The 23,411-nt window shown below is 32.0% G+C and overlaps 1 protein-coding gene across 16 annotated transcripts in view; it reads right to left on the bottom strand.

The window, feature by feature from the left end:
- The window catches only part of LOC148618446 (uncharacterized), a 138,883-nt gene that overhangs the window by 69,959 nt on the left and 45,513 nt on the right, over positions 1-23,411 (bottom strand). Inside the window, exons 16-35 of one of the 16 annotated variants that reach the window (XM_088577380.1) lie at positions 23,095-23,292; positions 22,285-22,302; positions 21,133-21,330; positions 20,162-20,359; positions 19,257-19,355; positions 18,878-18,976; positions 17,831-17,929; positions 17,362-17,460; positions 15,926-16,024; positions 14,182-14,356; positions 13,463-13,531; positions 12,773-12,793; positions 12,141-12,236; positions 9,203-9,267; positions 8,423-8,581; positions 7,553-7,714; positions 6,333-6,566; positions 4,190-4,374; positions 3,648-3,665; positions 1,126-1,350 (exon numbers count right to left, since the gene is read on the bottom strand). In XM_088577380.1, the coding sequence (XP_088433506.1) occupies positions 1,126-1,350; positions 3,648-3,665; positions 4,190-4,374; positions 6,333-6,566; positions 7,553-7,714; positions 8,423-8,581; positions 9,203-9,267; positions 12,141-12,236; positions 12,773-12,793; positions 13,463-13,531; positions 14,182-14,356; positions 15,926-16,024; positions 17,362-17,460; positions 17,831-17,929; positions 18,878-18,976; positions 19,257-19,355; positions 20,162-20,359; positions 21,133-21,330; positions 22,285-22,302; positions 23,095-23,292 (2,516 nt within the window). Of the gene's footprint in view, positions 1-1,125; positions 1,351-3,647; positions 3,666-4,189; positions 4,375-5,689; positions 5,888-6,332; positions 6,567-7,552; positions 7,715-8,422; positions 8,582-9,202; positions 9,268-9,463; positions 9,517-10,639; positions 10,667-12,140; positions 12,237-12,772; positions 12,794-13,462; positions 13,532-13,839; positions 13,858-14,181; positions 14,357-15,925; positions 16,025-17,361; positions 17,461-17,830; positions 17,930-18,877; positions 18,977-19,256; positions 19,356-20,161; positions 20,360-21,132; positions 21,331-22,284; positions 22,303-23,094; positions 23,293-23,411 lie in introns of those variants that run through there. The other 15 variants (XM_088577383.1, XM_088577381.1, XM_088577388.1 and 12 more) reach the window with 15 other exon arrangements.

Below are 23,411 nucleotides of genomic sequence, written 5' to 3'. Positions count from 1 at the left end.
TGGGGATACAGACTCATTACAGTGTAATGAGGTACAGGTGTACAGACACACCTGGGGATACAGACTCATTACAGTGTAATGAGGTACAGTTGTACAGACACACCTGGGGATACAGCTCATTCTATAGGAATGTCATACATTACTTCATACTTCCACTTTTAAAATAATGTAAACCATACAGTGTATCCTTATTTATAACAGATTTTGTTCCTTTTAGTAGTAGAAACAATATCTCCAGAGATCAGTCTTATCTCCTTAAAACATCAGAGATGATACAAGATCTCCAGAGATCAATCTTATCTTCTTGAAATATCAGAGAACTTTACTTATTGGTGGAAATACAAAAACACATACAGCTAAAAGCATAGTGTTATTACAATAAGGTTAGAAAAAATATGGCTAAATAATACATCATTGTCTTGTCATATAACCAACCAATGTTTATACTTCCTGAGATCTACATACAGTTGTTCACACCTTGCTTGTATTTTAGAAGGAATTTTTTTACAAGCAAAAACTTAATGACTACCAAGGTAAAATAATGATGATGTGACAGTTTTAATAATACATATTTAATTTCAGTAATTGTTGACATTTGGTTACAATGTATAATTCATGTCATTACACAAGGACAGTTTAAAAATTAGGTAAAATCTCAAACAAATCTGTGTACAATGATTCAAAAATACTGGCTCCAAGGTAAAAATAAATATTTACAAATGTATTATTAAATGGTTTTCATTTTTTAAACTGTACTCCACTGGACTTGATCCTGATAAATAGTACTAGACAACCAGTATTATAGACCCCTATGGCAATATCAGCAAAGGTAAAGGTTTATCAAACTGTCAGATTTTATACCTTCTTAACAACATTCCTGAATTTTATCTGTTATATTATTGATTCTCCTGATGGAAACAAATATTAAGATCAAGTTACACATGGTTTCTTTATCTGGGAGGGAACTATTACACATTCATTGTTTGGCATAGCACTTCATACCTTCGTTAATGTCACTTTACACCTGCCAAGTTATAAACATTGTAAAAAGATCTGATTCGCATTGGCAGATGCCTTTTAAACTGCATTACAGATCATTGGTATTTTCAGCTAATTTGTACTCACCCTAAGAACTTTGTACCAACTGGTCCCATTTCCAGAATCCTGGCAGCTAGTGCCTCTCCTTCATTCAGTGGTAGAGGGTGGTTCAGTTTTTCCTTAGTAATAAGCCGGCATGTTACCCTTGTGGGCATGGATGCCTTCCTAGGAGGTATAATGATTCGCACACCAGAGTGGCGACGTCCACGAAGAGCTCCACCACGAGCATCTACCATAAAACTGATGAGGAAGCTGTGAGAAACAAGAGTCATTGTTAAAAAGTATTTAATTCCTAGAGAAGCCTCGAAAATTCTAAACAACCAAAACACTGGCACTCACTAAATCCACAGAAAACTGCAACAAATTGTAATATAATATTCCCAAGTGTTATCAGAGAGTTAATCAAATCCAGGACATTCCATAATCAATCAATAAACTACAGAACATCTTTCCACAATGATCCTGCAGACACACATACACCCTAACTCTGATTACTGTTATAATGCATGTAGCCAATTATCATAGAAGTCAAGCCCCAAACATTCTAAATATAGGTCAACAGTCTGACAAAACTTCACTTTAACATGTTTAACCCTTGACCTCTATAGTGAAGGTAAGGGAAATAATGTACTTGTTATAAATATAGGTGTTTAAAATGATTGTTTTATTTTCATGGACAGTACTATTGATTATAATGTAAAATCACTGGAGTGGGAAACAAATAGAAGAAGATAAATTGTTTTTTATTCAGGTAAAAAAGGAATCAATAACACCTTGAAAATACTGATGGTTAAAATTTGACACATACATATAATGAACTACTAACTTCAGGTATTCTTATTTATGACATAAATAGGATTTTAAATACTCCTGATTGTTCAATGTACATAAAGAGGTTTACTAATTCATTATGTAACAGCTTAAATTAAAATATGAGAATGCCAATTCTGTTATTTAACAAATTATAAAGTCATGTGATATTCTATGACTACATCATCATTATACCTCAATATAATTAATATACAAGAAGCAAGCCAAGACATGCAATCTGTACCATTAAATTAGAAGCTGATATCACCAACTTACTCTGTCATGCAAAAAGGGGAATACCAAAAATATACTACCCTAAATACATCTAACCATTTATAACAAATCTTTGAACCCTGCACATTCTATTACACACTCAAAAGGGAGGGATGAAGAAAAACAGTACTTCAAAAAGGCTTTGGGATAGAAAATGGGGAGGTAGAGAGTGGAGATGAATTGAAGAAAACATAAAGAAAATAAAGCATTGTAAAAAAATAAAACATCCTTATAAAATTACATCCCAACATTATGTTTGGGACATTGTTGTCATTAAGTCTTTACAGCTTAAGTTACAATAAGAAATATTTCAACAGACATTAGCAAATTTGTTATTTGAAACTTTTCCACCACAGCAAATTTTTATTATGACTTAATTATACATATCCCTATTTTACATCCACCCTCCCCACTCAAAAGGACTATGTACAATGTAATGGAAATCATGACAATGAATGAATTGTGAATGTACAGGGGAGTAACAGAATAGCTGTTTATATAAATCATATTCAGGAAATATGTGTAAACCATGAATTACTTTCTATCTCTGCCAAATATATGATTGAGGTTTATCAACAGGAAACATGCATACAACATCCAGCCGTAACAAACATTGTTCAGACATAAACTTCTGCAGTTATTGGCAAGTTAATAACTTACAACTATATGAAACTAGCATGCTGCCTTATTTATTTCAGTGGTGAATCTGTATACTACTGTAATATGGTAATACAAAACACAATTGGTACCAGCATATGATAAAAGACTCCATAATCAAACAAGTGAGTTGGTATACACTGTAAACCATTCAAATACTTGGAGTTATTATACTGATATAAGAGACTATTAGCCTTAGAACCTGTCACAGTGGACTCTATATATAACAACTTGTATGATCAATACTGAAAAAATCCTCTGAATATGGGTATCAATATTTAAGGTTTAGGGAATCCAATAGATTCCAAGGGATCAAATTATAGAAGGAGAACCTGTACATTCTTTGAGATAACTGAATTTGACTAGATAAGATAGTTTTTACAATTGAACATAAGTACTTAGAATATCATAAACACCATAAAAACACTTTAGAGAACATTCAAAGACTAAAGAAAGGGAAATAACTTCAACAATTAAAATTGGGAGAAAATATTTCAATATTTCATTAATGCAGACCAAACCATTTGAATATCTTTATTTTAGGGGGGAGGGGAGGGCAGAAGTCATACAAAAAATGGTTGTGTTTAGGTTTCAGGTTTCATTCTCCCCCCCCTGGTTAAAACAGATTGATGTATATATGTAATTGTTATTATACATAGTATGAAAATATAAAAATAAAAATAAACATGATACAACTACAATAAATCAAAAGAAAACAACCAAATAAAAGAAAAACATGATGTTAAAAGACTATAGTTTGTTAGTTAGACTACAATAAATAGGGGCCAGACCAGTGCAGTCAACTTTACCTTTTCCATTTCAGTTTGCTGCAGTACAAAAAAAAAACAGTTGAAAGCTTCAATATGCATTCAGAAAAAAATACTTAAGGGTCCAAAGAAGAATAATTTAAACCTTGTTATCAAAAACAATCCTTAACAGGAAATTTTCATTTAGCATACACACTAACTGTTGGACATTTAAGCTGTAAAATTATAAAAACATATAAAGAAAGTTTTAGTCTTTCACCAAAAATTGGAAACAACCCAAACTTGGAACAGGAACACTTCATATGCTATAAAGCATTTAACAAATGAGTTTTAGTCCAAATAACTGTAATGTGAGGAAACTTGCCAGTCAAATCAGTCCTAAACATGTTGAAGTTTTACATTCAATCAAAATGTTTTTTTTTACAATTTAACTAAATTATTTGCAACTACAAGTCATGAGTATCTATGGCATATCTAACTCATCCAGTTGACTTACATGAAAATCTTGTCTTCAATTTTTAATACAAGATTGAGAGTTCAATCAATCCTAAAGAAATATGTACTGTTAATTTAGAGGAACATACCCAGAGTAAGTTGGTGTCCTCTCAATAGCCACATTATCTGGGTCAAAAGCTGTGTTAAATGAGGAACCACTGTAGGAGCTACATTTCATATCCTTCTTCGGGGCTGCAGGAGATAGTCTATTATCCGGTTGACTCTGGGAGTAGGTCGCAAACGACTGAGTCATTACTTCTCTCTCCATAAAGTCCTGAAACAATCAAGTTAGAAGGAGTAGAATGATTATATAACCAAAATATTCAATGATATGTGGGAAATAAAATTCTTTGCAGGGCACAGCATACCACCACCACATATGATAAACTCTGTACAGTTGTAACCAGTATAACTTGATACAGATCTTAAATTTTGATTGGGATTCAATATTTGACAAGATTCTGAACAGAATGAAAAAAAGTTAAAGAGCTAAAACTTTTCAGTTAAGAAATAAGAAATTCATACTCTGTTGAAGAAAATCCTTATTTCTTTTCCCTTTGACTTTAAATTCGTTAAGGGTAAAATAAAAACCTTTCAAAACCTTCCTTTAATAGTTTGGAACCTAGTAGTACAATTTCATGGAGATCCATACTGATACACTTTCAGGCAAGTAATTGCAAGGGAAGCAGAAAAAAAATTTCTTTTTGCCCTTATTTGGCCCCAAGTTTCTTAACAGATCCAGTCATCACCATACACATATACTTAGTTATATAGCCAAGTTTTATGATGCTTTCATTCATCCCCTTCTTGAAACCTATTCCTAAACAAAAAGGGTGATAACCACAAAAATCTATAAAAAGTTTTTCTTAAGTGATATGGAATCTCATGGTTCAATGTCATAAAGATCCATAACTTTTATTTGGGAACAAGAAAAATGCTCTCTCTTTTTTGTTTGCCATTTTCTGCCCCTTATTCCTCAACAGCCCAGGACTTAGCCCACATATCTCAGTCTGACATTGTGAAAAAATCCATAGAAATCCATATGCTTCAATTTGACTTTCAAGATAAAATTTTATAAATGAATAGTTTTTGCCCCTTTTTGTCCCTAATTCCAAAAAGTTTGTGGGTCATAACCCTCAAAAATAGATAACATTCCTTTTGTGGTTCAAAACTTTTTTTTAATTGTATCACATAAAAACCTTGTGTCTACAACAATGACATGATGATGGCACCATACCATTATATGTTTACAATTTTTTGTGGTCATATTAAAACTATATAATTTACTTAGCCCTAATTTATCAGGATTGAAAGTAGTATGAAAGATTCTTTAAATGCTCAAATTAACAACTACACCAGGGATATATATCAGCTCTCATCACAATTCTACTTGCTTTCTCATTTCAATTATAGACAAAAATTAAAGACTCAAAATAATGAGCAAGTCCCTTTAAGATAATAGGATTTAAATTAAAAGGAATCATCATTATTCATTAAAATCCAAATAACTATGGGTAACATATTTAATATAAAAGGGAAAATAAGAAAGATTTCAGTAAAACTATGACATGCTGACTGTTAGCCTCTACCTTTCATGCTGATTATATCCAAATTAGTGGAGTGAATGAGAGCATGCTGATGACACTACAATATTTCTATGTGACAAGCAGTAGATAAAAAGGACATATTCTCAATGGGATCTACATCAATAACAGCCTGGTTAACTGAAGTGCACTCACTGTCTGTAGGATGTTTAATTTCTTATATCTACATTTCTGTACTACACCCAGTAGTTTTAATTCTGTATGTAGGTATGATTGCCAACAAAAATAGCAGTTTTATTAATATCTAAAAATACTTTACTGGCAGAGGAAATCTAGAAATAACCTGATCCACAATCTCATATGTATTTCTGATTAGCTAATGCTTTATTCTAGTGTAATCTTTTACGTCACCATAAAGTTTTCAATTCTAATTAGTCTATGAGTTTCAAAGAAACATGGAGTTAAAAAAGGATGGCTCACAATATAAATCACAATAAGAAAGATATATAACAGTATTTATATCAAAATCTGATCAGTAGGAAAGAGTGCAAGTAGAACAAAAACAATTTAGACGGGGAAATATGTATTTGAAATAACTGTAAATGGCAAAAAGCTGTGATAAGTGTGAAGTCCCTTCATTAGTGAATCAGCTACCAAGCATGAGGAGTAATGGCAGCTGATAATTTACCTGTGACCCATATGGAAGTTTCCTTCTTTCAACTGAATCATCGGGAAGGTACTTAAACTGATCATTCAAGTCAATACCCTCAACGCTGTACGATTCAGCCATAGACAAAGAAGGTTTGTCAGGGTAGGACTTGTAGCCAGAGCCGGGATATATTTTACTTCCTTCCTTCCCGTAAGATCTGACAGACTTACGGTAATAGAAATCTTCAGAGAATGGAATAGTAGCACTTTGTCTCTGAGTAAAATAAACACAAACATGCAACAGGCATAACATAACAGATATACAATTAGAATAAACAAAGCAAAACAAAACATGTATAGCAGGAACAGACAACTTTCACACAATCAAAAATGGAAATAAATCCATTTAAAGGTACAAATATAACTATGAACAGTTAAATTGTTTATGATTCCTCTTATCTCAAGTATATTGTACTTCATATGATTTTAAATAAAAATAACTCTTCTAGTTTTTCTACCATGTAAAGCTTGCAGATTTAACTCCTACTTACATACTTTGTTTTGCATTTTTTATTAAACCAAATAAAAAATAATTCAGAAAGTAACTTTCTTATACATGCAGTAATACACAGTAATTATCATCTGAGTATTGATTGCAAGGGGAACAACTGTTATATGCAACAAATATTTTGACAAAAATAAAGATATATTTTATATGAAAAAAAGTCTTTCTTACAAATGTTAAAATAAAACAATTGATATTTGAGCTTCATACAAACAAACCTTAAAATACACACTTTCACACACAATTCTCAAAAGTTAACCAATAAACCCAAACAAAGAAATAATCATATACTGTATTGTCTGATTGTACTTAAATTAATAATTCTAAACCTTTCTCGTATCTTTGATTAAAAATTTACAACCCTTAATTCAGTGGCTAATAAAACAAGACATTAGTGTAAATGGCTACCATAATAATAATCAATTTAAGTAATTTTAATAATTTATGAATTTTAAAGATCTAACAGACTTCTGAAGAGTTGAATAGAGTAAAAATAAAACTTTAAACTGACATATTTCAAATAATACTACTCCATAACCACACATCTAATGTCAAAACAAAAGTTTACATTTCTTTCCATATCTATATCTTCTTCATCCATCTGTAACATGCAAGTTAAATATTAATAAACATGAACAGTTAGAAATTAATGTTGGAAAAAGGGCAATAACTCTTTCAGCAGACCATGAGTATACCTTCTTTAGGTTGTCATCGAAATCATCAGTGAAATCAAGTTCACTAGTGCTAGCGTCAACAGATCTGATGTGTACATCGGTCTGAGAACTACTCTCGTCCATCCTTCCAAGTGTTGAGTAATCTGCCCCGAATACACTGTCACCTTTAGATGCTCCCTTCTCCTACATACAACATATCATGCTTCAACAAATCACAGAAGATCAAATTTCATGGGTTGTACATTTTTTTTGCTGGGGTTTTCAATTATTTTCTTATAAAGGGTCTAAAATATTCAATAAGGACTTATAATTTAATTCAAGTTTAGATTAATTCACTAAACCATAAAACTTGTATCATGAAAAGTAATTCTTTCACAGTTACGGTATATGTCAGGCATATCTACATCCTGTCAAAATAAAATCTGTTCTGTGATTAGGTGAATAAAGCAAACTGAAAGTGAATCTGGTGACTTTATTCATAAACTTAAATACTTTAGCATAACTAAGCAAACTATAGTACAAAATGGAAAAAAAATCAACAAACAAACAATGATATCATCTGACAACTAGATCATCTGATTAAAAAAAAAAAAAAAGAAACTTATTTGGTCTCAGTATTATATGTACTTCATTATGAGCTGCTCTGAACAGGATAGAATTTGTCAGATAAATATAGAATATATCCCTTTTTGCTGGTTGCCACTGAGTCAGTTACTGCAACTAAATAATTAATGCTTCACATGGAATAGATAGAAAAGATAATCTAAATGTCATGGGATAATACTAGACTTTTCAGTGTACCATTCTTTAAGGTGTTACATTTGAGATATTTTCCCCATAAAAGTTTTCCGATAATATCAACTTTTGATAAATCACCATATCAAAACATACCCTGGCAGTGGGTGATAATGTATCACCACGGAAATATTGCATCTCAGCCTCATAATCAGGGTCCCGTTGTAGGTAGGATGGGTACCGCATGGCAGAGCTAATCTCACTCTTGATTCTACGTCTTTGTTCATCAGTAACAGGGGAACGAAATTGAAATTCCTACAGACACAAGCAGGGAAACAAAACCGAAAGTTACAAACTAAAAAAGCAACAACATGTAATACAGCAGATCTGCCTAAGACCATATCTTTCCTGAACCAAATCTTAACATGGAAAGTATACAGAACTTATCACATGCATAAACCAGTTAATTTCTTTTTTTGAAGGTACCAGTTTATGTCAGGGATAAACCCTGCATATTATTCTGGTCTTTGACAGTTATGCAAGGAATTGTATTTGTGCAGAAATGAGATACCTATATAAGATTTCAAAGAAAAACTTGAGACAACATTGATATGCATAAGAAATGAACAGAAAAAGTTTTCTAAACATCAATATAATCATAAGTTTATAATACTGAAGCAACATCTAACATTTGACAATATAAATACAGAATGAATGGCATATATTAAGACGTAAACAAGTCTGTCAGGGATTTATCTAAGTCAACAATTTGGGATTGTTTCACTAATTAATTCAAGAATTTCCCCCAAATGAGATTTTAAATACACATCACAAATTCTGAAAACAGCTAGACATCCTTGTTTTTGCAATAAGTTAATTTGGAGGAAGATTGCTGTTGTAGTAAATATGTGGTCACTTTTTTTTCACTTGGCCTACCTTATCATAAGAAGTATCTAATGGTGATGAACTTTCTCCCCTCTCCAGCGAAATTGTATCTTCTCCTGTCAAAATATCACAATATCATGTTTATTTCCAATATACACATATATTCTTCTGTAGCATTGTCATCATCATAATTCTTTTAAAATATTTACCAATCACATTATGTAAAATCACAAAAAAAAATTTAAACATACACTGTCTATTTAGGAGACCTAATTAGCAAAACGTTTTTACAAAATATCTACAATACAATACACATATCAACATTTTCCTTGGTATAAGAAATGAGACAGTCTGTTGACAACAGTAATGTCACTCCTACAGATTTTATTGATCTGTTCCTGTAGCAATCAATATGTATATTTACAGTAGCAGGCCACTTGTGTATTCTTATGGTGAGAATCATTCTGTTTCACTTCAAATATGTTTCAAGTTTTTGGTTTAAAGCAATTCTCAATTAAAGCTATTCGTTATATAATATAAATATTAACTGATGAGGTTCACAGACTAGTAATAAAGAAAGACAACTCTTGGAAAATTTTCTATGAATTTTGACAGTACATTTTTTTCCATGCAAATTGACTTTGGTGGCTGTGACAAAAACTAGACTCAAATAAACAATCAAATGAAAGAAATAGCTCTATTCATGTGAAATTAATCAACTTGATATCCCTTACCTTGACGATGAGCACGAAAACAGTTCATACTATTCCAAGAGATAAACACAATATTTCACACAAAAAGCTTTAAAATAATACACTTTTAAAAAGGCAAATAGCAGTCAAATTAATAAAGAGTTTCTATAGTGCAGATACTGGTATACTCATCTTCTATATCAGTCATTACCGACAAGTTTAATACTTGTTTTTAAAAGCTATCATGGTACTGTTTATTGAAGCAATTATTGTAGTTTGAGCCATGCTGGAATATTATTTGATATCAAAGATACTGATATTAACTAGCAGGAAATTAAATATATACTGTTCAAGAATCTTTGGCTAACCAGAAAATAACAGCCTCAGGCTAATTTAATGTAAATAGGATTTTTTTTGTTATCTTATTCCAAGGATCACACACATTGATTTTTACTCCTCAGCTTTAGTCATACACATTAATATGAAAAAAAAATTACCAAAAGAAAAATATTAACACACTCCAGTTATAGGATTCCAAGTCATTTTAAAGAACATCCCCTTAAAAACCCATAATCTTTCAAAACCATAAGGGTATACTATTCTTGGGCTTTAATAAAGATAAAAAAAATATATGTACTAAATATTTGTTACAATCTTCACAATTCAGAAATAAAAGTTTGTCTAAGTTTCTTAATCATCATGAAGAGTAATAATCAAAGTTTTCTATTTTAAGCTGTAAAGAATTTGTGATTAAGTTTGGGAGAGGTATATGTAAGTAGGATAAATATAGAATTACCTCGGCTATCACTCAATAACCTTGACCCTGGCATTATGTAAACATATATTGTCATATTACTATATTCTTTATCATTTATATGTAGAATGCAGTGAATGGTTAGAAAAGTAATAAAAATGTCCTTGACCTTTGACCTTAAAGCCTAAATATTTATACCATAACCATCATCCTTTTACTATCAGTAATTTTATAAGTTTGTAAATGATCATCCTTTAAAGAAATGCTATCATAATGTTTTCCATAGCTAATAATGATATAACGAAAAAAAATATTGAAAGTTTCTTCAGTAGCATAGGGTCTACAGATCATTTGTTTTCCATGTAGGAAAACTGGACAAAGGAAAAAACCACAAGAGAACTGCATGAAAGCAGACATCAAATATTGACATGCCTTACAGAATGATTCCAGTAAGAATCATGCTGATAAAGGTCTTATTTATAAGTAAGAGTAGAATAAGTTACTTCTGTGTTGTTATCACAAACATTAAAAAAAATCTCAATAATAAAACAGATGCAAGAAATAAATATCTAGGCTGAATGGAAAAAATAAAATGAAGATGTAACAACATTAATAGAACTGGATAATAATTAAATGAAATACCAATTAGTTATCAAACATGTATAATAGGTGTAGTACATTATTCTTTTCTTAATAATTTGATTTTGAAAAAAAAAAAATTAAATCATTACATGAAATTTTACTTAAACAGGAGCCTGAATTGCTCACCTTGTTCAATTCAAAAACGTCATTTTCACCTTTCAAGGGCAATAACTCTAACAAAGAGTCATGTAACATCTTTGATCCACTGCAGACTTTTGTAGACATTATTGTATGAATCATTTCAGCAATTGAAAGTTTCTTTACATCTATCATTGTTTTCAAGATATTGGCTGAAAACTATATAAAAAAAAAACCCTCATTTTTAGCTTTCAAAGGGCATTGACTCTGACAAAGAGTTGTCTCACATCTTTGATTCAATGCAGACTTTTGTAGATCTTATCATAAGGATTACTTTGGCAATTGAAAGAATTTGCCTAAACCTGATGGTTTTGAAGATATATGTGAAAAAATTCTGTCTGACCCCCTATGTTCTATTTCTAGTAATGAAAGCCATGTTTTTCAACAGATTAAAAATCCACACTTCAGTTCTATTCAAAATACCCCAAGGAACATTTATACCAAGTTTGGTTCCAATTGGTTCAGTAGTTTCAGAGAAGAAGAGTTTTAAAAAAACTGTTGCGATGACTACATCTTTGACAGACGACAACAGACGCAAAGTGATGGTAATAGCTCACATAGCAAGGTGAGCTACAAAGTATTAGTTAATCATCCTTAATATCAGATTATAACTAAGAACCATTTAATGATCACAAAAATACTACAAATCATACATGTATGGTAATGGTTGAGTATAAACCTGGACTAAATTAACTAATAAAAGTAAATAAAATGCATGCACGGAAGTCCACTCCACAACAGGATGACAACATGGCCGACTTACGAGACTGCATTTGATTCCCCTCGTAAAATGGTAAGTAAACATGCTGTTCAGAGATGGGTTTGCCAAACAACGGAGATTGGGGTAGGAAATCATCACCTGCAGGGCATCAATAACTTGTATGTAATACAATGGTTGGATTAATGTCTTTTGTTGTTATTACAATAATGAATGAACAGTGCATTTTGACCTTGATTGGTGATGGACTTATAAACTATTAATCTTATTTCTTCCTAGTTTTTGTTCCATAATTAAATCAGAACTATGATAAAGCTTAACACTGAGTTTGAATGGCTTCCATACCTCAATATCTACCAACTGAAGCATTTTTTAATAAGAGTTACCTATTGGTTCCCATTAAACAGCAAGAAGGGGTTCGCAATTAAGGACATACTAATGATACAGCAACAACTACAATATGGTGACACATACACAGAGGGAACAGGAAAAAATCTTACTCTTAACAGAATAAGGTCTATGATGGGTCGATCAGGACAATCACAAACCATATAAATATGTTACTAAGAATGGTGTAAGTTGTTGTATGATGATCCTTCCATCAAAATAAATATATACCACAGTGAACATAATGGGATGAACAAACATTCCAACCATCCATATAATATGACACTTACCAAAGAAAGTTGAATCATATGCTGAAACCCACATTGTTGCCAATTATCATTTATGTATTTATTGAGAATATAGGTGGGAGAAAACCTCAGTAAGGCTTAACCCCTTCCAGAATGAATTTCAATAACTTGAGTTGTATATGATAAAATTAGACAAACAGTCTCTTTGCAAAATTTTTCAAAAAAAGAATGTACATGATAAACTTATCAAAATCTTTCATGTGTGTATGTATTACACAATTAATTGACACACAATTCAGGATATTGCTAATGGACATAGCATGCATTTTAGTTTTTTTCCATCTATATAAATAGCTATACAATTTTCTTGACACACATAAATCTAGCCAAACTACAGAGGAATAGTCTAAATTGGGAACCAAAATAGAACATTGTTACCGTGGTGACAAGAAGAGTTAAGTCTATCACCCAGTATGCTAGTAGAGATCTATATAATGTGCTCGTTAGTTAATGATAAACTCCAGCATATTTTTGTAATTCCAAAATGAAGGGGGAAAAGTTACTGCATAGATTCAACTGGAGTTTAGATGATAGTTCTAGCTTTTTGATTGGCCATGACCAAATTGCCTGATCTAAAAAAAAATGGTAAAATATATCTTCCCCCTTTTAGATTATCTGCCCACAGATCAGACAACAGCCAATATCCAATCAAGCATAACTGCCAGTTCTCACCCAATGAACTAAGTTCACTCAACCATGATGTCCTGAATTCACTAGACCTTACACTGCTTCTAGTGGTACCTAACAGTTAGACACAAAACATCAATACACACACATCACCAACAATCATGTGTAAACATATGTGTGAGGAACAATATCATAGATTTTAACATTTATTTTTATTATAGTTACAATTAAACCATACACAAACAAAAACTAATGAGTATTAACAGGAAACTTTATAATAATAACAAATCAAAATCAAAAGTCAATATGGTGGATAATATAGCTGATTTTTACAGTTATTTATATTTGAAGAAGTTGATCATCACACATATAAGGTATTCCCAGCATCACGTGATCAATCGAGGAAAGCTGAAAACTCTCACCATTTATAATATCCCCTTCTTAATAAAGGAAAACAATTTGTTTTGTAATGATAAAACAAGCCTTAGTAAATCTATTCAAGGGATTTTAAAACAGGTCAACAAACAAAATAAATAAATAGACTTTAGATAATGTTTATTGGCAGGGATCTTATAACAACAAATACATGAAGAACATGTAAGTACCAAACCATGCTTATATTATTTAAATGCACTTAAAGCTGGATAACTTCATTCTGGATGCTTCTGAAATCATTTTGTCTTAACATAAGGACATGATTAAGAGTTTCAAAGGTTCTACTACATTATGCTTAACATACAACATAAATAAATCTTAAGGCCTACCTCCTTCATCCTCAGAGTCGGACAATAATGTCTCCTGCATGGTTTCTGGGGAAACGACCTTGTACTTGTCCTCAGCTGTTGGTATAGTCTCTGTGACCTCAGTAACACCAGCCAAGGTATCCACAACAGAAATGTAACCCAAACGCTGAGCAATAGACAGAGCTGTTTGCCCATTCTGAATTGAAAATACAATGTGTGACTTAAATCTGAATAGGTAAATATTTGTAGTGAGATAGATCTAAAGTTAAGAGAAATGTTTTTAAAAGAAGGTCTTGCACTTAGCAATCAATTAAGCACTCTGTAAGCATTCCACTGAATCACCAAAAAACATATACTACTAGGTTTTATATCTACATGTGTATATATGCCTGGAGGCAGGCTCTATACCTTTATACTGAAACTTTTTTTATTTGAGCAGTCAACATGCATAAAATGCATTGATCTTGAAATTTACAAGTCTTTGACAGAATAAAGTTTTAGCTGTGATGCCACAAACATTACACTGTTTTGAAATGTTTCCCACTAGGTTTTAGATCAATACAATTCCAGGCATAGTTAACTCATTATTTTTAGATTAATAATAGAATAATTAACTGGAAAGAGTGAATAACCAAAATATGATCATGAGTGCTGAAGACTCCTAGATTTAAAAAGTGTGCAGAACGGATGCGGCCTTGGCATTCATGATAACATCCTATTAATTATATAGATTTTCTCTATTATTCATTGCTATTTTCAATATGAATTTTAAATTTTGTGAATGGAGGACTGATATTCATGTTATGACGTCTTAAGACTTTTTGGTAGGAGAAAGTTTGGTAAACTGATGTTATCTATTTCATAATGTACTACAAATAACTCTAATCAGAATTAAGCAAAATGACAAAATTAAGATTATACCAATGAAGCAGTAATGTATTAACAATAATGTATGGATCTCATTCCTGAAGGCAGACAAAGAACAAACAAGCCAAAACTGTAAGCATTCCACGCAAAGAATCTAAGGTATACCATATAATGAGTTATATTCATGGGTGCAAAAATTCGCTACTTGCTCTATGAATAGGAGCATGAAATATTTGCAGTCTTGTTTTTTCATGTCTTCAGAATTAGTGGAATGGAAACTATATGTAAGAAGTCTGGACTAATATTGTGAGTTTTCATTTTCGCATTCCCAAAACCTCACAAATACAGCAAAAATTGAAATCTCATGAAAATTTTGCACTATACAGTGTCCTCTGATTTCTGACAAAGATTTATTACATTTTAAGTCATAGATGGATATGATTTAGCCATGGTAATAGAAAAGAACTATGAGGGTCAACTTAAGTGGTCCTTTATTGGACACCAGGAGGGAAAAGACAAAGACCTAGAAACAGGCAATAAAATTAAGTAAGACACTGAAGTGAAGAAACTCAAATAAAATGCCGAGAACAGTAGTAAAGATGGGTTCTGGAAAGCCCTACATGTTTATGTCATTTAAGGCAATTCATTTACATTTGTGACAGCATTAGGTGCTGTAAGAACTGATGAATACTTACATTTGTGACAGCATTAGGCAAAGTAAGAACTTACATTGGTAATGACATTAGCTAAAGTAAGTACTGATGATGTACTTACAATGGATGAGGTGAAGTAAGTAGGAACAACATTCTGACATTGGTGACAGCATTAGCTGAAGTAAGTACTGTATACTTACATTGGTGACAGCATTAGCTGAAGTAAGTACTTATGATATACTTACATTGGTGACAGCATTAGGTGAAGCTTTATTCTTCAACAGAAGGTTAACAACCTGTACATGCCCTTGTTGAGCAGCTTGATGGAGAGGTGTGTATCCAAGCTGTAAGTACATAACGTTACATAACCAGTATCTGTTGTTTCTTCAAATTTAGATGTAACTGAGTCATAATTTACTTTTTAAGCATAGTTGTGTGATAATGAAAACAATTCCAAGTACTTAAGGCACACAGGCACACATGCTGTTATTGATGAGAATATCAACAATACCGGCTTTAGAATGAGCAATAAACTGCAGATCACAAATGATAAATAAATAATAATTAATAATAGATAAGTTCCATTTAGAGTTGGCACGAAATACATAATGATAAACATAAGCTCTATTGAGCTTTTGACCAACATGTCATCTTCAATTTATCCAATGCAAATTATAGATCAACACCATAAATAATGATTGTCAACAAAATGTACATGTATTTTATAAACCAGACTTTTCAAATTTTTATCATTGTCAACTTTAAACACAATAGCAATTAAACAATGTGAACTCTGAATTAAAAGGAAAACAAAAAATAAGTAACAGGGATGAAGAATGCACAAAAATTTTCAGGGTTGCATATGGCCAAACACTTGTAATCAGACAAAAAAGTAGTACTGGACAGACACTAAATTTCAACTGATACTTGGATGTTGTACAGGAATATCAGTTACATTTATTACTCAGAATGAAGTGTATTAGAGTCTTTAAAACCTTATGAATGCTTGACAAAAAGATGGATTCTTCATACAATTATTCTAGAAGCAAATCAAGTGCCAGTTTCAAGGAAAATTTTGGTGTTCTGAAGGACATTTAGGCATTACCTCTTGGTTTGGAGATTAGCAGAAAAATGAATCAAACATTGTCCCCTGATGTTTCAACTGGAGTATCCCAGGTGTACTTCAGTTGATTTGAGTTATTTTTTTTTCAAATGAACAATATGGTCCAAGCTACAGCAAAAAAGTTCAATGAAAAACTGTATGGAACCAGAATCAATAATTAAAGGTCTGTGGCCATATCTTTGGTATACAAGTATGGAACCCTATGGAATCAATGATTAAAGGTCTGTGGCCAGATCTTAGGTATTAAAGTATGGAACCCTATGGAATCAATGATTAAAGGTCTGTGGCCAGATCTTTGGTATAAAAGTATGGAACCCTATGGAATCAATGATTAAAGGTCTGTGGCCAGATCTTTGGTATAAAAGTATGGAACCCTATGGAATCAATGATTAAAGGTCTGTGGCCAGATCTTTGGTATAAAAGTATGGAACCCTATGGAATCAATGATTAAAGGTCTGTGGCCATATCTTTGGTATAAAAGTGCAAAATAACAACCCTTGGACTGGAATATTGTTGATTGTCAGTACAGATTGTTTTATGTCATTAATATTGACCTACCTTAGTTGTTGCACTAACTGAAGCTTCATGGTCCAGTAAGAAACGAACCATGTTACTTTGTCCAAAATGACAGGCTGTGTGCAATGGGGTGTAACCAGCCTACAATAAATATCACATATGTAAGAGGGAAAAGATAGAAAAAGATATGTTTTAAACCAGGAATGGAATGGAATTTTAGTCATGTTGGAGTTACACTAATTTCCTTTTATATCTAGTAGTATTATTAGTCCTCATCTTATAACTGTTGTAAAGAATTACTTACTTTATTAGTTAGTTTATAAGTCAATGTTTTGGGGATTTTTTTTTCAGGAAACCTTACCTTAACAACATAAACTATTCTCACCCACTTCTACAATTACATCAAAATTCATAAAAAAAAAATAATTTTTCAGCTATTTTACAAGAAACTTTTCCATTATGAGAACTCATAGTGGCATAACAGTATCAATTAAGAAAATCAAAGTGTTACCTTAGTCTGAGGATCAATTTCAGATCCATATTTAACAAGAACTTCAGCAACATTGACTTTGTCCTCCTGTGCAGCAAGATGCATTGGTGTTAGTCCATTCTGAACAAAAAATAAGATGAATGACTTCATTGAAATTCTAATATATCAAATATTATCTTTTAAAGACCTAAATTAGGGAAGATAATATCATATTTTCATAAAGTAAAATTATCAGTAAAATCAATTAAAACATAACAAGAAGCCTATTTCAATCTATAAACTTACATGGACCTTAGCTCCAGCAATACAAACTTACATGGACCTCAGCTACAATACTATAAACTTACATGGACCTTAGCTACAGCACTACAAACTTACATGGGTCTTAGCTACAGCACTACAAACTTACATGGACCTTAGCTACAACACTACAAACTTACATGGACCTTAGCTCCAACAATACAAACTTACATGGACCTTAGCTCCAACAATACAAACTTACATGGACCTAGGTTCCAGCACTACAAACTTACATGGACCTTAGCTCCCTAGCTCCAGCACTACAAACTTGCATGGACCTTAGCTCCAACAATACAAACTTACATGGACCTTAGCTACAGCACTACAAACTTACATGGACCTTAGCTCCAACAATACAAACTTACATGGACCTAGGTTCCAGCACTACAAACTTACATAGGCCTTATCTCCAACAATACAAACTTACACAGGCCTTATCTCCAACAATACAAACTTACATAGGCCTTATCTCCAACAATACAAACTTGCATAGGCCTTATATCCAACAATACAAACTTACATAGGCCTTATCTCCAACAATACAAACTTACACAGGCCCTATATCCAACAATACAAACTTACACAGGCCTTATCTCCAACAATACAAACTTACATGGACCTTAGCTCCAACAATACAAACTTACACAGGCCTTATCTCCAACAATACAAACTTACACAGGTCTTATCTCCAACAATACAAACTTACACAGGCCTTATCTCCAACAATACAAACTTACACAGGCCTTATCTCCAACAATACAAACTTACATGGGCTTTAGCTCCAACATTAGATTTGTGTTCCAGTAATAATGATACCATGTCTGTGTGTCCTTCTTGTGCTGCCAGATGGAGGGGTGTAAAGCCATTCTGAAAAGAAAAAAAACAAGATTCCCTAATTGTGATTATTATCAATCTTATTATTTATCTATAAATAATATTACACAGAAAATATTCTCTTTGTCTGATATGTTCTGACAGAAGCTATATGACATGAGGAATGTTGGTTTTTATAGTAAATAATGTTCATGTGTAATAAGTGCACATGATATTTTTCCTCCTTCAACTTTTATATTCATTTTACATTGCAAAACATGAGTGTACTGCCATTGTGAAACCTTGATAGTAAGACAAGACTTTCAAAGTTTACCTTAGAGTCAGCATTAGGATCAGCTCCAAATTCCAGCAGGGTTGTAGCAATGTCCATCTGGTTCTTCTTAGCAGCTATGTGTAGGGGAGTATATCCATTCTGAATAAGAGAAAGAAAACACAAACTCATTTAAAAAATATTCAGTTATGGAAGTGAAATATCAAAATGGCATTTCTGTATGCTAAATCTGACTAATAAATGATCATTTCTTTAATCCACACAGTATACGGAAATTTAATTAGCCATTAAATGGAAAGCCACATCATGTTAAGTCACAGCTACACAGTGAGAGAAAGTTTTTTGTCCAGTAAGAGGACAGTCATATTAAATTTGCTTTAAATTGTGGCAAGTTACCTTAGTGTTACACGGTGTGGGGAAGCTTTGGGGCCAATTTATTATGTCAAATTAAAATGTAAATTGTGGCGAGATACCTTAGTGTTACAGTGTGGGGAAGCTTTGTGGCCAATTTATTTTGTCAAATTAAAATGTTTGTAAATTGTGGCAAGCTGCCTTAGCTTCACAGTGTGGGGAAGCTTTGTGGCCAATTTATTATGTCAAATTAAAATGTTTGTAAATTGTGGCAAGTTACCTTAGTGTTACACAGTGTGGGGAAGCTTTGGGGCCAATTTATTATGTCAAATTAAAATGTTTGTAAATTGTGGCAAGCTGCCTTAGCTTCACAGTGTGGGGAAGCTTTGTGGCCAATTTATTATGTCAAATTAAAATGTTTGTAAATTGTGGCCAGTTACCTTAGAGTTACACAGTGTGGGGAAGCTTTGGGGCCAATTTACTAGGTCAAATTTAAAAGTAAATGTTGGCATGTTACCTTAGTGTTACACAGTGCGGGGAAGCTTTGGTGTTAATTTATTATGTCATTAAAATGTTTGTAAATTGTGGCAAGTTACCTTTGCTACACAGTGTGGGGAAGCTTTATGGTCCAATAAGAGGAAAGCCACATTAGCATGGTTGTAATGAGTTGCTACATGTAGTGGAGTAAGGCCATTCTTTCCTTGGACATCTGGATTAGCTCCCTTTTGTAACAATAAGCTGGCAACTTTGATGTTTCCATACTTGGCAGCAATATGCAGTGGAGTGAATCCTTTCTGCAAATCAATATCGATATAACAGTTATAGATATGGTATTTTTTATTTGTAAGTCATTCACCAATAAGCATATTCACAGACAAAAATAAATGTCATATCAACTGATTACAAAAACAAACTTATTTATGGCTTTAAAATTTGGAAAGTTAATCACTAAACATTGGTTCTAACTTGCACTAATAAATATGAAAATTGCATAAATTGTAGTGCTAGGTTTACCTTAACTTTAAGTATAAAATTCCTAGCAAGGGTTGCCTTTTCTTCCTTTTCTTCCTTTTTTTTTTTTTTTTTTACTTTTTAGTTTTAATTTCATTGTTTCATCTGCTTTTACATATTTTGCTGGTTTGTTTATGCTTTAAACCTATTGCTTTATATGTGTATGTTGTGCTGCATGTACTTTATGTTTTATCTGTCTCCATGAGTTTATGTGTTAGTCATTAATATACTGTTTAAACTGCATGTAATATGTTTATGTCAGTTAAAAGCTTATTAAACCTTATGTTGTCTTTGTTTTTAATGACTCTAAATAAAGCTTATTTATTATAAAATAGAAGTTACTCTACAAAAGGATAAAATAATGCAACTAAAAACACAGATATCAATGTTTTAGATTTAAGAACAGTTAATTAGTTCGTATATTGTTTTATGGTAGTTTTAAAGATAATTTGGAATTTCTAATTCATGGTTTAGAAAACATTGAAAGTTAATACCCTATGAACAATAATTTTTTACAGTAAACAAAGGATGATGAATAATGCATGGTATAAAATACCTTGGTAGTAAGAGCATGTGATGCTCCATTTTCTAGGAGGACTGAGGCCACTTCTTCATTACCCTCCTTAGCAGCAATGTGTAGAGGGGTGTATAGGTCCTTGGTAACAGCATCAGCATTGGCTCCATGTTGTAGTAACAAAGTGACATTGTCAACATTACCAAGTCTGGCAGCAATATGTAGAGGGGTTTGTTGTTCCTACAAAGAAACTTAAGTGTACATACAGTTTGACATTACTCTGTTTCTCAACTACCAGGCTATTAGAAAAAAAATCATGGCATTAAAATTAAGATACCAGTAATGGCTTCTTCACTATTGATAGTAAAATGATGTTATTAAGGAATGTCATTTTTAATGAAATTTAAACAAGAGAAAAACAGCTGTTTTTTTTAACTTTGGAGTAAACGAGGAAAAGTAAAATAAATTGTGTTAAATAAATTATATAGCATGTGAGTAAAATCTGTTTTAGATTACTTTATAAAGTCTAAATAAAGATATTATATCAAGTGACAATTAATAGTATTACTGAGAAACTGTAATACAAATAGAGTTGTTAAGGTTTTAATAAGATCCTAGTTATAAATATTATAAACAGTTTCAGAAGATCATTACATATAAAATGTGATACTGTATGTTTACTTCACTAGCACTTCACACTTGTCATGCTAGAACTGTGTTCAGAACAACTGAATCACTCAGCTTTCATTTATAACTTATTCATCATTCATGCAAAAAAAATTTAATTCAAGAAAATGCTTCATTATAAAGCTTGGCTGTAGCATTTTTTTCAGCTAGCTTTGGGTTATGCTGGAATTAAGATTTATGTGAGGAAGTGGAGTTTGATGAGGGCCAACATGAGCCTAAACAGGAATCTAATGGAGAAGCATATCGAGGTGGCTAAAAGATGTCACATAACCAGTCATACATCATCACACAAACAACTCTAAAACTAATTATTAATATTCTCTTTGTTGTTTTATACATTCTCATAGAATATAAAGACTATCTTGAGCTTATTTCGTTGGATATCCAACTTCTCTAAGTTCTCTATTATAATGATACCAATGTGAGACAATGTTATTGTTTATATGACGATGTAAACTAGTTTGCCACATTGTAATGAACAGTGACTTTAATCATTGTTATACCTACATGTTCAATTAAATATTTCTGAAATCAATGTTGTCATAAAATCATTCAAACAATAAAGTTCATGAAAAGCCAATTCTACATTATAAAGAGCAAATAAACAAAATGCCAATGATCAATACCAGAAACAAATTCATTGTGTATACCATTTAGTAATGATTCTGTTACATAATGCAGTATATTAGATGGAAAAGTCTTCAGGGAAATATACAAGAAGAAAATCAATACCAAGTCTACTGACTATGTATACACAGGCCTAAAATCAATATATGGTAGACTGATAAACAACAATCCATGTAATATAGTAATCTACATAAACATCTAAAGCAGAGGGACACAATCCTAACTTCTGTATCAAATGAATAGAATAATATTCATAAAACTGAATGTAAGTACATACAGGTGTTAAACAGTATTTTATTGCTTTGTCATTAGTATTGATAACAGATAGTGTTAATTAGGAAACCAATTTTTGTGGTATTCATGAGTTAATCAAACCACAAATTCAAATACTCAAATGTTAAAATCAGTTAAAAACTGTGCAGGTCTAATAAAATTCATAAATTCAAGGATCCACAAAACTGTGGAATTTTGACAAACCAAGAAAACCGATATCAACAAACTTAAAAGTTTTACAGTATTAGAATAATGGCCACTCTGTTCTTATATCTTTTATGTACATGAAACATTCTTATAACAAATGCCAAAACTGATTCGAAAGATATATGAACATAAAACAACAAATAAAAGTCTAACAAAACTAAATTTACCACAACATATACATGTACCTCCCAGTAAACCCTCATAACTTACTCTGGCTCTAGCATCAACTGTTGCTCCATTTCTAAGTAGTATTCTAATGATGTCAGTCTGGTTAGCTCTGGCAGCCAGATGTAATGATGTTTCTCCTCGTACAGTTGGTTGGTCTGGGCTGGCATTGTTCTGTATTAGGCTGATTACTATATTCATATGGCCCATGAATGAGGCAACGTGGAGAGGAGTCAGTCCAGACTATAAAAATTGACAAAATTCTCAGCTTCTGTCCGACATACCAAGGTTAACTGTGTGTTTTTTTATTGAGAAAGCTTACTGTTTCTGATATTTCTGAGCCATTTTGTGAAGTTTGTGAT

The sequence above is a fragment of the Perna viridis genome, chromosome 4 (assembly GCF_037379345.1).
Source record: "Perna viridis isolate PV_CMFRI_1.1 ecotype Kerala chromosome 4, ASM3737934v1, whole genome shotgun sequence".
Classification (NCBI taxonomy): domain Eukaryota; kingdom Metazoa; phylum Mollusca; class Bivalvia; order Mytilida; family Mytilidae; genus Perna; species Perna viridis.
This window is presented reverse-complemented; position numbering and strand designations above follow the sequence as displayed.